Below are 16,223 nucleotides of genomic sequence, written 5' to 3' on the forward strand. Positions count from 1 at the left end.
GGAAACCCTTGCAGCAATAAGTCTTGTGACTAAAAGCATGAAAAGATATGCAGAGTATTTTTCTCCCTAGGATTAGTTATATATCTTATTAAACCTGATCTCATCTTTGACAAGATATGTGAAGCAGCTGTTTTTACATGCTAAGTGAAGCCACATCCTCCTATTCTCCAGCTTTTAAATCTGCCTTGTTGTTAACTGATTCTCCTAGGTAGTGTTATTCTGGAAGATACATACATTTTTAAAGTTTAAAATGTTTAAGAATAAAGGTTAAGTCTTTAAAATTACACATAGTTCAGTCATGGCTGAGGTTTCAGTTCCTATACAGTGTTTTGACAAAATGGTTGCACATATTCCTGAATGTTTTAATTTTTCAGAATGATGACAGATTTCCAATTCAAAGAGTTATCTAACTCGATTTGCTTTAAGTAAGCTCCCAAAAAAATAGTCTGAAAAACCCTATTCAATTAAGAACATTTGGCTTCTTTATTTTACTAACGGCAAATCACAACATGTCCATAAATACGTAGTTGGAAGTTCAGGACCTAAGAGATCACTAGGTTATGTAATTTAAAGGAAGCTTTATTTAGGCTGCCAGTTTTGGTTTAATCATAGCCTGGGATTTCTAAATCAGTGTTTATTATCTTACTTGAATGCTTGCATTGCCACCTCCCACACACTAAAAACAAAAAACCCCCAAAATGTCACTCACTTATAAAAATGTTGCATGTAAGAATGCTCCTGCATGTGTGTTTCATTCACTTTATTTACTTTTTAAGGTGAAAATCCTTTGGCAGATGACCAAAGTAACCATGACATTAACTCAGTTGCTGGAGTACTGAAGCTCTATTTCCGAGGGCTGGAAAATCCTGTCTTTCCTAAGGAAAGATTTAATGATCTTATTTCTTGTATCAGTAAGTAGAAATCTCTGTTTCTTTCTCAGTAGAATTTTACTTTCATATATACAGTAGCAGCCTGAAAAAAGAGCTAACCTCACAGATTTTTCTGAGACAATTTGTTTGCCATCTGTAACAGTCTGGGTCAGTTATTAGTCATACTCGCAGCTGTGGTTGTTCCCTTTTTCCAGTGGGATTTATGTACAGTACAACTCTTTGTTTAATAGGGCAGGAAGAATATCTTTTGGTATACAAGATATAGTTAAATTTAAACATATTATTATTTTTCTTCGTGCATTGGGGCAGACAGAAGGAGATGAAGTCATGACCGTGCAAACAGAGTATGTTACTTCCCACAAAGGTTTTCATGCCCCACAGCTTGGAGTCATACTAGTGAATAAATAACTAACTGCTTGATTGTGTAGTTCTGGACCTTTATTGTGCTCAGCTTAAAACCTCCAATCCAACCTGCAGGAAAACTAGTGCAGGAGTGGAGGGGACCAGCTGAGCGTTGTCTGTGGAAGAGCCTGGTCTGCCTTCCAACACACAAGTTGTAATGGATGCCTTGGAGGAGCATTGTGTGGGTCTGTGCAGTGCTGGTGTTCGTAGCCAGACACAAAGAGGTTGTAGTAATTTAGGAAGCTCTCAGTGGATGAATCGCTCTGGCATGCACAAAACCACTTCCAGTTCACAGATCCTAGCAGATGTTGAGGAGGGGTGAGGCCAAGCCAACCATCAGTAGGCTTACTGTTCCCTGTGGGTCCATTAAAAGTGGTCAGAGGTGCTAGCTTTGTGGAAGAGTTTCCTCCTTTCAACCTTTCCTTTGTAACTTGCCTGCTTCAGCCGAATGGAGAAAGAGGCAGTTTCACAGGTAGCGAGGGCCAGTCCTTTGGGATATTAATTAGGGCAGACTTTCTCCAAACTGTGTTGTTTTGGCAAAGGGGTCTCAGCCCAGCAGGCAGGACCACAGATCGATGTGTGCAGTGTCCTGGGCTGACCATCAGATGGGCTTTTCTGCTCCCTGCTGGGGGAACCCAATATGTGTGTTTTCCTTACCACATAGGGAAGATTGCAGTAATTCAGCCTGGAGTTTACGAATATATGGATTGCTGTGACCAGGTCTATGTGCAATATTTTGTGTTTCATTTTTTGCGGGGTTTTCTGCAGCTGTCTCTATTTACAGACTTGGTGGTACTGAGGAGTCCTGAAGGACCTCAAAAATGCAGTTTAACTGTCTGATCCTTGATGCTGAGGGGGACATTGTCTCTTTAGGAAGCGTATTCTTGGTTCTGCCTGAGTTCAGCTTTAGCTAACTGTGGTGCCACAGCCCAGAAAATGTCTGTGAGTCATAGAAATTGAAATCTAAAAAGGGATCGTTTTGACTGAGTGATTTTCTGCATGGCAGGGATGATGGAACTTTACCTAATAATTCTGCACTGATTTCCGTAACTTCTGGATGAATTAAAGCATGTCTGCTGGAAAAATGTATTGATTTAATGGCTTCAGTTAACAGAAAACCTACCACATTCTTGGATAAGATGTTCAAATTATTAATCTCTTTCATCATTAAACATTTGTACCAGATTTCCTTTTCAAAATTTCTGCTGTCAGATTCTGCCCATTGGATCTCTTTGTGACTTTTTTATTTTGACTAAGCATTATGAAAAATAGAAATGGGCATTCTTATATGTGGAGATGGTATTGCACTCTGCTGTGTTGAAGACCTCTTAACAGAATTGTTTAACGTGAGTGAGTGAGTATTCGGCTTACAGAGATTACACAAGTAAGCACTTTGGAGATACAAAAATACTTGCCCAAAACAACCTTTTAAGTGTGTTCCAGGGAACCTGGATGGTTTCAAAGAGTTTCTGTTCACCATTGAAGCTTCTGAAGACAGGACAAGGTATTTGGAAAGAGGGATGGAAGTTCAATGGTCTGAATATGTGTACATGGCACCTGCACAGGTGGGAGAGATTCACCAACCTCTCAGAGCATCACTGTCTGAGAGGGATCCAGTTCAATTATCCCAAAATGGTCTCTTGTTATTAAGAACTTTAAGGAAAATGGCAATGAATACTAGATCTCTAGCACTAGGCCTTTGTTTCCTTAGAGGATGTCCAACTATTGCATGTTCAAAGCAGGCGGTGGATTGTTTTCTTGCAAAAGTGTCAACAACTTTTTTTTCCTAAATAATAGTATCATCCAGCAGAGCTGAAATCAGTACCAACCAAATGCCTGGAGCAAAGTCACTCCTTGTCCCAGCCACATTTTTAAATGGGCTAGTTATTGGGAAAGAGGTGTTGACATCTGATCCTGGTTTAGGCTTACTGTTCTCAGAGGCTGTCGTAAGTTTGGATTATCATACCTACAACAGCTTGTCAAAAAGAGGTGTAATGAATGAATAGTTCTGCTAGGTTTGACTTCTGCTATTGCTGTTACAGAAGAAAGCAGAGGATTTTCTTCCTGATAACGTGTTGTAAGAGTCCCAGATCTGCTTCTGGAAGGTTTTGGAGGAAGCCAGGGGAGGATGATTTTGTTGTTGTTAGGTTTGGTTTCCACAAGGTTATCTTTCGGGGCACTCTGAAATGGCATGTCAATGTTTTCCTTCAGCAGAGGGAGAAGAGGTAAGTTTGGAACATGGCAGGACAAAAGGGGTTTTCTCTTTGAGCGTGTTGGGTTTAGTTTGTGTTGTTGCGGTGGGGGTTTTAAATGTGGTGTGAGCAGAGAAAGAAACTTTCTTGTGCCTTGCACCCGCAGCCAGCTCCAGAACCGCACGCTGGGAACAGTGTGTCTGTATCTTCAGATTATCTGAGACACCTGAGGTGTAGTGTTTTTACAGCTGTGTACTATGCGCTTCGTTAAGTGGCCCACTTCTTCCAGGGAATAAGATGTTTGTTTTTTTAAAAAAACAACAAGCATTTCAGAATATACTACCTGTCACCATTTAGTTTAAATAGAACCTATGTTGTACATACTATCAAAAACTGTCTGTCTCAAAGACCCTTCCCATTGCTAACTTTTAATCTTAACGCTTTGTATATCTTGCAAAAAGGAAGACACTCTAGGCAAGATTTTTCTCCCACTTAAGGCTTTGAACCTGTCATAGTTGCAGTAATTTCTTTTTCTGTGCTGATCTGGCCTCACATACTAAGTACGTTGATCTTCATGTTGATGGAAGCAGGGCCAGACTCCCTTTCGTCTGTGAGAACACACATTACTGTAACTTCTTTAGATCACAGTTGATACCTAAAGTCCAGAAAGCTTTCACATTTTTAATTAAGAAGGCTTGTATACTCTTCATTCATATTGCATTCACCATCTGATAAACAGAAATAAACATTAAGTAGTTTTCAAATAGTTTTTTCAAGATAAATGCCAGTGTGTTTTTTTTAATCATTGGCAGAAATTGTTATAAAAGGGGGGAGGGAGAAAGCAAATTCATAAAGTTAATGTTCACATAAAACTGTAAAAGGGCAGAATGTCACACATTTTATATGGAAATGTAACGTTGCCAGTGAAAAACCCCTTGAAACTGAAGTACTTAGTTATGGATGTCAAGCATAATTGAGGCTACAGCTGCAAAATGAACCTTTCCTCAGTACAGCCACTGAGGAATTCCTTTGCATTTATGCATATATTTCCAAATGAAATAGAGCATTGTGATTTAATGCTTTCCCTTTTGCAAGTACAGTGGAACAGTGCAAAATGACTGTGACTTTTAGGGCAATTTGTATTAATTAGACTCATGAGAACAATGTTATTCTGTTTGGGCTTGTGAACTGGTTTAGATAAAATTTGGGCCAAACTACGACTTCTCCAGAGCACGCATGAAAGGTAGGTCAGAACGTAAAGAATCCATCTGATTATGGGCCATAATTCTGCATTCTCAGCAAAAGGAGCGGCTACTATTGGTCCCAGCAGTCCTCAGCAATCCAGAGGGTAAAAAAAGCTGGGGGGAAGGGAGGAGAGTTACACTATACTTCTTTTCTGCCCCTTTGCAGAAACAGGCTGGGCCAAACATGAGCAAAATATTTGTAACAGAAGTTACTTGGAGGCAGAGGGTACTGAAGATGGGCTGAGGGCTGGCTGTAATTTACCTTTGCTGCTGGAGAACTGCAATTCCTCCCCTGGTGTGAGTTCTTATACACGTGAACCACTTTTACATACATAGCTGTGCAATGCAGCAGCAGACACATCTCAGCTACCCAGACAGCTTAGCTTCTGCTCAGGTTGTTATATTCTTTCTTGGTTTCATCTCCTTGCCTTAAATTTGATACACTAAGATGCCACGATGGATGAAAACTTATGTCTTTTTTCCTTCTGATTTTCATCATTTCAGTCCCTTGCTGCCCGCAGTGTCCATTTACCTAAAGGCATAAACATTACGGAAGGAAATTATTTTATTGCTTTTCCAGACTATTGCCCATTACCTAAAAAAATTTTAAAACTATATTCTGAATTGCCAACTCTTCCTGAAAAAGTTTCAATAAAATGGCAACAACTGTTTCCCTCCCTAAGCGACAGTGGAGACCGTTGTGTTTGTCCTCCAGTAACGTGTTCGTAAACAGATCTGAAAGAGCTGTAAGTGGCATTGCTGAGTTAATATATACATGTCTTTGAGTTGGATTGGACCCATCTACCAAAGTGGAAGGAGGCACAAACTGTTAACTTCAGCACTAATACATATTCATGTCATTTACTTGTCAGCTGCAAATTGACCATAAAAATTACATCTGCATGTGTAACTCAATCCCATTTGACGTTCAGTGGGTGTGTAAAATACGCATTAGGCATTCACTCTGTTACTAGTAGGCGCCACTCCAAGTGGAAGTCGCAAGTGACCCCCACACAGAGATACCACATTGGATTTTATCCTTCAAAACAGTGATCCTAAAGGAGAGAGCTCACATTAGCATTGTTTGCTTTCGCCTTCCTCCCGTGTGCTACCCTTTGCCTGTGAAATATGCTTAGCTTGCACAGCACTGGCTGTTAGCGTAGCACAATTCATTCACTGCTGACACCAGGTTTCTCCTTCCACATGTTCTGATCAATAATATCTCCCCTTTGCTAAATGTTTGCATTTCTTTTGTTACTTCTCAGATTGGCCCATGGAGGCTGCCTGTTAACAGAGGGTGTTAGAACTTACACAATCCAGAACTTGGGTTTCTGAGCTCTGACTGCTCCCAGGCTGAATCTTTTCCTTGTTGAATAACCATGTCTCACCACCAGGGCAGGAGAAGCCACGTGTAGAACCACAACCAGGAAAATTATAGTGGTTTTGTAGCATTTTTACTAAACCAGAGTGATAAAAGCACATAGCTGTCCAGTTGGCCCAAAATATTTCAGAACCACCAGCAGTTGCTGTCTTGCAGAAATCTTTTGTTCTCCATGACCAAAGCACTGCATTTATATATTTGAATATTTATTGTCTTTTACATGCACCACTACATCAGGATTATTGCTTAATTAAACTTCAATTTACATTTTCTTAATGTTATTTAGGATTAATGTATCCCTGTCTTAATTTATAATTCAGTTTTGTTTTATTTGTATTTTGGGGCTTATGTTAGTAATTGTGTTTTCTCCCCTCTCAGGTTTCCTGTACTCTCCTGAGGCAGATTGTTCACTTTTGATCTGTTTCACTTTAGAGTCTGCCTTTGCAAAAACCTCATCATGAGTTATCAGGTGGTTAAAATGTGTTGTTTCTCATGGAAGAGAAAAGTGGACGTTCGTTGATTCTGTGTGTCTCTGCAGTAAGGAAAGGTGACATCGCCTCTCCAGAACAGGTTCCAGTGTTCTTGGAGGCTGAATATCACACCTTTTAAGGCTTGAGTAGCCAGGATTTATGCCTATCTAATGCTATTTAGAGAACTGGTCCTTAGCCTGTGGCTGACAGAGGCAGTTAGCTGATAAGTAATTCTTTCATTTATGCAATGACATTAGTCTCAGCTGGATTCATTCATCCAGTTCAAGGACAAGGAGCATTTGCAGAGGAAGTCCATGGGACATCAATAAATAAGTCTTTTCCAAGAGCAATGCAAGATTGCACCTCAACAGATTTTCTTGTGGAGATTGTGATCTGCCTCTTTAGAGGATTTTATGAACAGGCTGGACAGACATCTCTCAGAGGTGACTAAGGTTGAAGTCAAAGGGTGAGACTGTAGATTGAAATGGTCTCTGAAGAGTCCTCCAAGCATTCTGTTTTTCATTTTTTGTAGTAGCGGGTGGAGGCTCCTTAGATCCCAAACACCTCTGGCGCTTAGATGCCTAGATAATTTTATGGATACACAGAAAACCAAGTTCCTTATATTATTAAGGTGCTTTGCCTCATTATTGTCTGATAAAAATGCATTAATAGTTCTGAGCACAGGTGCCCAGCTCTTCCACAGAGTGCTGTAATCACGAAGCCCCAGAAGCTGGCCTCTTCTCCTTCTCTTGTTCCACCCCACAAATATCTCTGGTGCTCCGGACTGCACTGTAGCTCCACTTTGACAGAACAGTGTTCCCACACCAAACACCTTCTCGTCTGGCTGGCAGGGAACTCCCCTGCTTATGGATTTGACCCCCGTGTCTGAGACAGGTCTGGAAGGCAGGTGTGTCAGACCAGAGCTCCAAAAGTTTTGCTGTGCTCTGTGATCTGGTAACTAGAAAATAACAACCATTTCTATTTGTGAAATTTACATGACAGTTGTCTTGATTTGTGGTTGATATTCATGTGTCCTTCACACGGATCTGCCTTCCCTCCCTCACTCCACAGCCAGAAAAAATATGCTAGTTCCCAGTGTGCTTGGCCTTGCCAGAGGCTCATCCTGTTGCTTGTGTTTGGGAATGTGAGTCTCATCATATCATTAGAGTAATGAACCAGTTTTCAAATCCCCTAATTTCTATTTCTGCTTGGCAGCTAATTGCATTATTAGCACAAGTCATGTAATATCGGCAGTTCGGTTTTCGTAGCTGAGAAATAGGTAATACCTCACAGGTCACTGAGGTAGGGATAATTACAATTCTTGAAAATAAGAGTAATGAAAAGAGGGCCTCCAACAGAAGTGCTGTGAAAGAGGAGACAACCGTCTTTCTGCAGCATTGGGATTGCCAGTGGTTTCTCGCAGCAACCAGCTTGTAGTCTGGATGGCCATTCTGCCCCAAGGCTCTCTTCAGCAAATCTGGTGGACGCAAAGCAATGCTTTCTTTTTCCTTCTGCATGGGAAGCGGCAGAGCTGCCAATTATTTCTGCCTGGATGCAGAAAGATTGCTCTATATTCATTCCTTCTTTCCTGCGTAACCAAGCACTCATGCACTGCATGCACACAACCAGCTATGAAATTTGGCTCCTCATTTAAAAGCAGCATGCAAAAACATAACACTATTACCTATCTCCTTTAAACCAATTCAGAGCTGAGAAGGAAGAACAAGCCTTCTGAAATAACGTGGAAAGCACGCGAATTTACCGCTTGGCAGTAGTTTGGATTTTCAATAAAGGGGCTTTCGTGGAAACTGGGACTGGATTACCAGGAAGGTATTGGAAATACATGCACTTCATTCCAGCATGTATAGCTTGCAACTCCTTCAGTATAGAGGTAACCTGCTAGTAGGGCAGCTGGGATAGCTCAACACATGGCCATACAGCCATATTCTCTGTACCTACTCTGCTGTGTCCGTGATGCCTACTGGGACCAGTTCCTGCCTCATGCATCCTGTGAACCATGTCCAGGAAACGCTTTGAAGAGTTATAGTTGGCACAGACCACAAGCGCATTGGAGAGTGTGATAACTGCTGTGTGGTAGCTACCTGCCAGTGTTCAAGACTGCCCCATCCTGGTTTAGCTTGCTAGTTTGGACAGAGCTATTGCATCTGGATAGGCAGCACACTGCTGGAAGGAGCTGCTCGACCCACCTGGGAGCCTGGCCAGTGCATTGCTCGGGTCTGATTTGAGTTCAGCGATGACTGAACCTGGTCCAGGACTGGTCTCCAGAATTGGCTGGAAAAGGCAGGTCTGCAGCACAAGGCATTAGCCAGGAAAGGCTTTAATGCAGAAAGCAGGTCCTGGTGCTGCATCATAGCTTTCTTCCAGCTTCCCACATCCAGCACACGGGGCTGAAAGGCTGGAGAGGAGGTGTGCCACAGCACTGCACAGCAGTGCTGCTGGGGTGGAAGTGTTGAAAGATGTAACCAAAGTGCCTTTGGACCTTCCTCCTTCAGCCCCACTCCATAGAAAATCTACCTGTGTACACGCACGCAGGCTGAAAACCACCCAGAGCTACAGACCCAGAGACAGGCTTGTTGGGGAACAGCAGCTGAGCTGGAGACTCACACGGCACCGCTAGCTGTAACAGCAGCTGCTTTTGTTGGAAGATCGGGAACTGAAGACACGGTCAGGCTCCTTCCACTTGGTTTTGGAGAGTTGCTTAGCTTAGGCAGGTGGAGAAAGGCCTTGTGCTAAAACTGATGTCTGTGGACTGTGCAGAACAGCAGTGTGGCAGTACAGTGCAGAACTGAGGGTACGTAGCATTGACATCTCCAAGATGTGGTATGTGCTGGAAAGAGAGAACTGTGGCTGATCTCGAGCAGCTCCCAGGCTTAGCACATCCCTGCCACGGACTCCAGTTCTTAACCAATAACCAGGAATACTTCTTGATTCATGCAGTCCAGCTTTAACAGAAACATAAAAATTTATTTCACGTCACATACTCCACTAGAGAAAGTGTAATGGCTTGAACTGATTTTCAGCTAGGGTTTGGGGTCAGTGTGACTCATTAGGTTATAGATTATACAACTTGTCAGCAGTCCTTTTCCCCACCAGGTCTGCGGCAGTTAGTGGCATCTCACCAGGGACATTGTTCCAGCCTTCAGCTGCTCTGCTAGGGAATAGGATTTTACCTCCCACAGGAGTTTCACTTTGCTGCTCCCACAGTAAATACCGCAGTCCAAATGGGCTTCCTTCATGCAAGCAGTGGTGGGCCATTCTTCTGCAGAAACTTCCAAGGAGCCGAGCTTCACCCCATCCCAAAATCTTCTGTTCCCCAGCACACTAGTGGTGCTGAGCCAGTGGGATCTCCCATAAATGCAGGTGTGGGAACAGGTTTTCCCCCTTGGTTTACTACACTGGCGTTTCCGAATGAAGTACAGCACTTCTGCATGGTGAGCAGAAGTCTTGCTGCTGACATGCTTTGCTTCCGCTTAGTTCTTGGAACCAAAACACTAATTACTAGCCACCAGTTGTTCTTCTAAGAAACATAAGTCGATGCATATTTTGCATCTACAGATAAATGCTGATTGGTAGAAATAGCTATGCCAAAGAGCACAAATAACCACCAGGAGCTCTGTTTACAGTTAGCATGTTTTTATGTAATTACTTACTTTAAACATGTACTGTTAAATATCACATTTTGTGGTACAAATGGCTTCAGCTATTGGAATAAGCTCCTGTTTCTCATTTCCAAATTGTTTATTATCTATTTCAGTGCCACTGGACACTATTTCTCATGTAGTGTGTTAAGATTTCCCCGAGACGTTGTTACTTGCAGCATTCTTTCTTGGCTGACATAAAAGCATTACTGAAATTTTAGGTTGTTTCTAAGGGTCATTTACACAGAAAACACATTGAGTAAAAAATAGAGATATTATTTATTTTGAAAAACAATTATCCTTTTATCCCATCACTACCCCACTCAGAGCCACATAATCTTTCTGACCAACATAGAAGATAATGCATCCTTGTTATAAGATATTAGGAACTGGTGCTTTTATCAAGCTGACCTTGTTCTGCCTGCTTCAGAAGAATTTTGGTTGACTGCTATAAAATCATTTGGGAAAATACATATGATCTTTGTGTTTGTTGCTTACACACTATAAAACATAAAGCCTTTCTCCTACATTGCCATTAAGAGAGTTATAGCTGGACATTTTTTTAAGAAAACTCATTGGAGAAGCTTGGTGATTGGACTATTATATCTGATATGAACATTCAAATAAAGAGAATGAATCTGTATTTGAAACTGATGGTGAATGTCTCTCCTTGGTTCCTTGGATTTATGTACTGATCTTGTGGTTTTGTGAGCTGTCTAGCCCAGCAAGTGGCACAAGGTTTGACTTAGGCAGATTTATGACTTCTTATATTTAAAGATGTTACTTTTAAGCTGTGTGGTTTTAATGAGAGGGAGAAGGACTTTTAGATCTTATTTTTCTAATAGGCCAAAATGAGAAGATATTGGGTAGGAACGTGTGACGGTAAAGAGTCAAAGTAAATTGAGTAAACTGACTGAATGTTCTTTTAGACCATCATATGAAAGGGAACTTAAAATACTTTCTTCTGTTTGCAGGAATAGACAATCTCTATGAGAGGGCTCTTCACATCCGCAAACTCCTCCTTACTTTGCCCAGGTCTGTCCTTATAGTGATGAGATACCTCTTCGCCTTCCTCAACCAGTAAGTGCTTTATCATTCCCCAAGGTAGCATACCTTTATCTGCCTTCCTCTGCTGGTACTGAGGTTCTTTGGGCTTACTCATACTCTACGTAGAATTTACATCTAAGCTCCATTTACCATAAAAGATGATCCTCTAATTGGCAATGAAAATAGAAGGAAAACACCTGTTTTCATTCAAATTAAAATTCCGTTTGTCCAAAACAGAGCAAGGTTGTAATAAGATGCATTAAAGTGTTGTCCAAAATGGGGAGTGCAGGCTACAGCATTAAAGCTGATAACAGAATAAGCTTGTAAGAAAAATAACAAACACAAACTGTAACTACATTGAAAATAATTTATGTAATGTAAAAGTGGCATTTTTTTTCCTTATCTCAAGCTGATTTTAATCTCCTGATGGGAAAAATAAACAGTATATTCAAGCAGCGCAGGCACTACAAGCTACCTATTTGATGCCAGGCATTGCCAGGGCGAGTTTTTGTGTTGCTGCTTCTATTTGCTTTTAATAGGACTACCAGTATAGAGAACATACATCCCCTGTGTGTGCTTTGATATAAAGTAGCTTGGTTCTCACATTGCAAAACACAGGCAGCTGCTGCTCGGAGGGTTGTGTGAGAAAGGCAAAGTGGTGTTCATGTCTTCATCATCCCAGAAAAACTTCTTCATTCTCAAAGAGAAAATAAAAGACAGGTTGGGCAATTGCACTGTGTTTCTCCCTCCAGTCCTTCACAGCCCTCTCCGGTTTTGCTGACCACAGTATTTTCACTGCAAATTTTGCTTCTTGTGCACTTTGTCCTGATTCTAGCTTTTCTCTTTCCACTGCCATATTGTCTGTTTCCTGTTATATCTGTTTTCATATTGCCTTTTTCCTCTTTTTTTTCTAAATTTGCCCTCTGCTGATTCATTCTGCCTTTGTGACCTTCCCCATTTCATCCATCCTGTCTGTTCCTATAGAAACAGGATCTTTGCGGCCAGGTTATGTGTGTGTGCCTGTATTCACAGCTGTTCCTATTTCCTTTCTTCTAGTAATTTCTGAACCACTTTCCAGCAATATTTTAGAGAGGGGCAGAAATCTAAAGCTTTATGAAAATAACCATTCATTGAAAACATTAATTCATTCCTACATAGCGACACTGTGTAAATATCTCATAGGTTTATATCGCAGCTTCTCCTCTACTTAGACATACAGATTGGCCACAGTTATACGAGGTTGTTTTTGTTCCATGATCATGTTAGCTGTATCTGTGATCTCCACAGGAATGCAATTCAGAAAGCAGGCTAAATCTTATATGCCTCCAAACTGCTCCTGGTGCATCCACAGGAAAAACATTCCCATAGTTTGACTTTCTGCAAATCCAGTTCTGCTTTTTGCATATGCAGTTAGGCCTGCTTGGCCACATGAAGTCATCAGACCTCATGGCTTGTCCTCATCTGGTCTAGCATCCTGCTCAAAGCTTCTAAAGTTGGATCAAGTTGCTCAAGGCTTTGTCTCAACTTCATGAGCACCAAATGGAAGGGGAATACTCCATTCACTTGACCTGCTGCCTTTACTCTCCCTAATACAGACACATAAGTAACTAGCCTTCATCGCTGGAAGACACACTGCTGAATAACATCCAACCTCTTGTACAAGAAGTGCTATTGCCAGTGCTTTTCCTTGGGAGCTGATATCTAACAGTCAGCTCCAGAGTGTAATAATAAATGGGATTATTTCATCCCACTGTCAGGGCTTTGCATTCGCCCTTGCTGAAATTGATGAAATTCCTGTTCATCCATTCTTCCATCTTGTCAAAGTCCTTCTACATGGTAACCCTGCCCTTTAGCATACCTGCTGTCCCCCAGAGTGTGGCATTATCCCTAAGTTGGCTGAATGTGCACTCCATCCTATTGTCTAGGCTGTTCATGAAGATGTTGAACAGTATCAGCCCCAGTGTTGAGCCCTGGGGAGCACCATATGTTACCAGTCACCAGCAGAACTTCACGTGTTTCACAACTATAATCTTTTTTACACGTTCTTGCACGCATAAAAAGGCTGAACCACCTTATAAATCAGTAGAACAAGATGTCTCCGATTAACACACAGGATATGATAACAAATCATGGCATAAGAAAGAGGAGAGCATGATTAATTTTACCAGGCTAGTTATAAAGGGGGTCATTTAGAAGGTTTGCCTCTTCGGTTTGATTGTTTGTACATGTACACTCTATAAAATTCCCCTTCTAAAGGGACTATGATGCTGTATTTAAACACAACCAGACATTCTAATTCCTATGCTGCTTCAGAGTGCAGAACAACACTGAGGTAAAGGGCGTCCCAGTGCTTCAGGTTCTGTTTGACCATCCCTGCACAAAACCACTCAAAAGCCAGCATTTCTACTAGAAATGCCAATTCTTTTAAGAGGGGGAATAAAGAGCAGCTTTTCTTTGAAAAACAAAATTTAAAACTAGCAATTTTTAATTTTCTGGAGGAAAGGAGACCTTGCAAAAGTTGGTTAACAAGAACAATCAAAGCCTTTCATTTGGTTGCTTCCAAGACAAAACCCGTGTGGGAGTCTGTGGGCAGAAGGCAAGGTGCTCAGGGATTTTGAATTATACGGTAAAAACAGAAACCAAAAGTCACGAGAGCCTTTGCAAGATTCAGGAACTTAGCTACCTCCAGAAAACAATTCAGTCTGCCTAATTTATGTAGCCAGTTGATGGGACAGACGCATCAAGGTCTGATGAAAAATGGTAAGCATGATCCACTTTGGATCCAGTCCACCTGGGCCTCCAAGGATAAACACTGATGAGATAGAAGCAGCAGCAGTTGATGCATTTTACATTAGCTCATTAAGTCAGTGTACACTCAACATAATAGTGTAGGAAAACATACATCTACATACATGTATGTGCTATAAACTCAATTTACAACATGCATAGCCTATTGAAGAAATCCCCTTTTTTTGTTTGTTGCATTATGTGGGATTAAGCGTCAAGGAGAACAGAAAATCTCTTAAGTTGTGATGGAAAATAAAGCTTCTCCAGTTTTCAGAATAAGGTTAGTAACAGTGGAAAAGTCAATTTTTCTTCATTTTTCTATTATAACAGCCTTTCACAGTACAGTGATGAAAACATGATGGATCCGTACAACCTGGCTATTTGTTTTGGGCCAACCCTGATGCCTGTTCCAGACATACAAGACCAGGTGTCTTGTCAGGCACACGTGAATGAGATAATCAAAACTATCATCATCCATCATGAGGCTATTTTTCCAGATGCTAAAGAACTTGATGGCCCAGTCTATGAAAAATGCATGGCTGGAGATGACTACTGGTAAGTCAGAATATTACCCCTCTATCTTCTTAACAAAATCATCAGACTGCTTGTCTGGATAACTTCTGTGATACAGAATGGCTTTTGCATACAATAGAAGTATGAAGATAAATGATAAGAACATTTAGGTTCACACAGGAAAGTGTTAGCCGTAAAAAACGTGAAGCAAAGGCAATTACAATGAGGTTCCCTACAACATTTTGTGGAGGAAGCTACCCTTGTGTTCAGCCAGGCACAGCTAGAATTCCAGGTGTGCTGTGTAGAGCACACAGCCAGAAACTGGCTTTCTGACTGTGAACCATCTTAACAAATTTCAGCTTACGATGCCTTCCCCCTGCTCCTTTCCTCCCTTTGCAACATGCGCACCTTTTCATAAATGAAAGCATTCAAAGGTTCTGGGACCTTCTTAGCAGCTGAAGATGTTTGAAGAAGAGGTGTGTAGACTTCTTCAGTAATTGTGTATCCATAGCATGTCGTGAGAATGATGTTGCACATAACTTTATACCATTTTAAGAATAACTTCAAATAATCTCATGGGGGTGGCATATTTTTGGTATGTGTGGAAGACATTAGTTACCCCCAATGGACTTTCCCCAGTGGACTGGGGAAGAAAGGGACTGGGGTTTAATGCCCACTGAAGCATCCTTTTCATGCTGTGGTTTCTCTCTCTGCTCAACCTTTTATTTCCCTTCAGTGACAGCCCGTACAGCGAACATGGTACATTAGAGGAGGTGGACCAGGATGCTAGTACAGAGCCCCACACCAGTGAAGACGGTACGTCTGTTACGTTACTGTGCCTTTGATAGGAGTAAGTTTTACAGGTGTTTCATGCGGGAGACCTCCTTCCTTTCCTAATTGTGTCTTATTTGAAAGAGGAGGATTTCAGTCCTAGTGGTCTGTAGCAAAGCCGTCTTCTTTAATCTCTGTGTGCTTTTTCACTCTGATTCATCTGTGTTTGACCAGCTGTTTCCTTGTTCTCTCCTGATTTGTCCAGTCACAGGAAGGGCAAGAGAGAAACTATTTCAGTCAGCACATATTATTTTCTGATATAATGTTACATTTTTAGTGACTCTTTATCTTTTGTCTGCAAAAGGTAAACTTATCAAAAGTGTGTCTTTAAATATTTCAGCTAAGGGATATTTGCCATTCAGTGGGCTCTATTGTGAAATGACTTTAAAAACTGTTCCATCTAAAGGATTTATAACTACTGATAAACATGTGTGTACCCCCTGCAGTGAAACTTCCACACAATAGTCATTTGCTATAAATATTAATCACATATACTCTGACAGTTCTGGGTATAATAGATATCCATTAAAAATTTGATGCATCTCTATTATATCGATTCCTTTTAGCCGGGTGTATTAAACTGAAGGTGTATTTGACTGTGACTTATTTCAGTTGGACCATCCTTCAGGTGTCCCTCCCAGTAACTTCTGCCCAGTTTCAAGCAAATGTAACAGATGGAAAGAGGTGTCACAATTGTTAAATAACTACCATTTTCCTGACAATTAGTAGCCAGTTAGAGGTGAAGGATTAGGCATAACTGTCCCTGTAGAGAAGAGCTGCAGTGTGAGCTCACTGCATATCTGGCCA

General features: G+C 41.3%; 1 protein-coding gene across 5 annotated transcripts in view; it reads left to right on the plus strand.

Moving 5' to 3' along the window:
• SRGAP1 (SLIT-ROBO Rho GTPase activating protein 1) overlaps nucleotides 1-16,223 on the plus strand; it is a 152,732-nt gene that overhangs the window by 123,578 nt on the left and 12,931 nt on the right. For all 5 annotated transcript variants that reach the window (XM_064448611.1, XM_064448599.1, XM_064448606.1 and 2 more), the window contains 4 exons: nucleotides 777-911; nucleotides 11,213-11,318; nucleotides 14,403-14,627; nucleotides 15,322-15,401. In XM_064448611.1, the coding sequence (XP_064304681.1) occupies nucleotides 777-911; nucleotides 11,213-11,318; nucleotides 14,403-14,627; nucleotides 15,322-15,401 (546 nt within the window). The remainder of the gene's footprint in view (nucleotides 1-776; nucleotides 912-11,212; nucleotides 11,319-14,402; nucleotides 14,628-15,321; nucleotides 15,402-16,223) is intronic.

The sequence above is a fragment of the Phalacrocorax carbo genome, chromosome 1 (genome assembly GCF_963921805.1).
Source record: "Phalacrocorax carbo chromosome 1, bPhaCar2.1, whole genome shotgun sequence".
In the NCBI taxonomy this organism is placed as follows: Eukaryota; Metazoa; Chordata; class Aves; order Suliformes; family Phalacrocoracidae; genus Phalacrocorax; species Phalacrocorax carbo.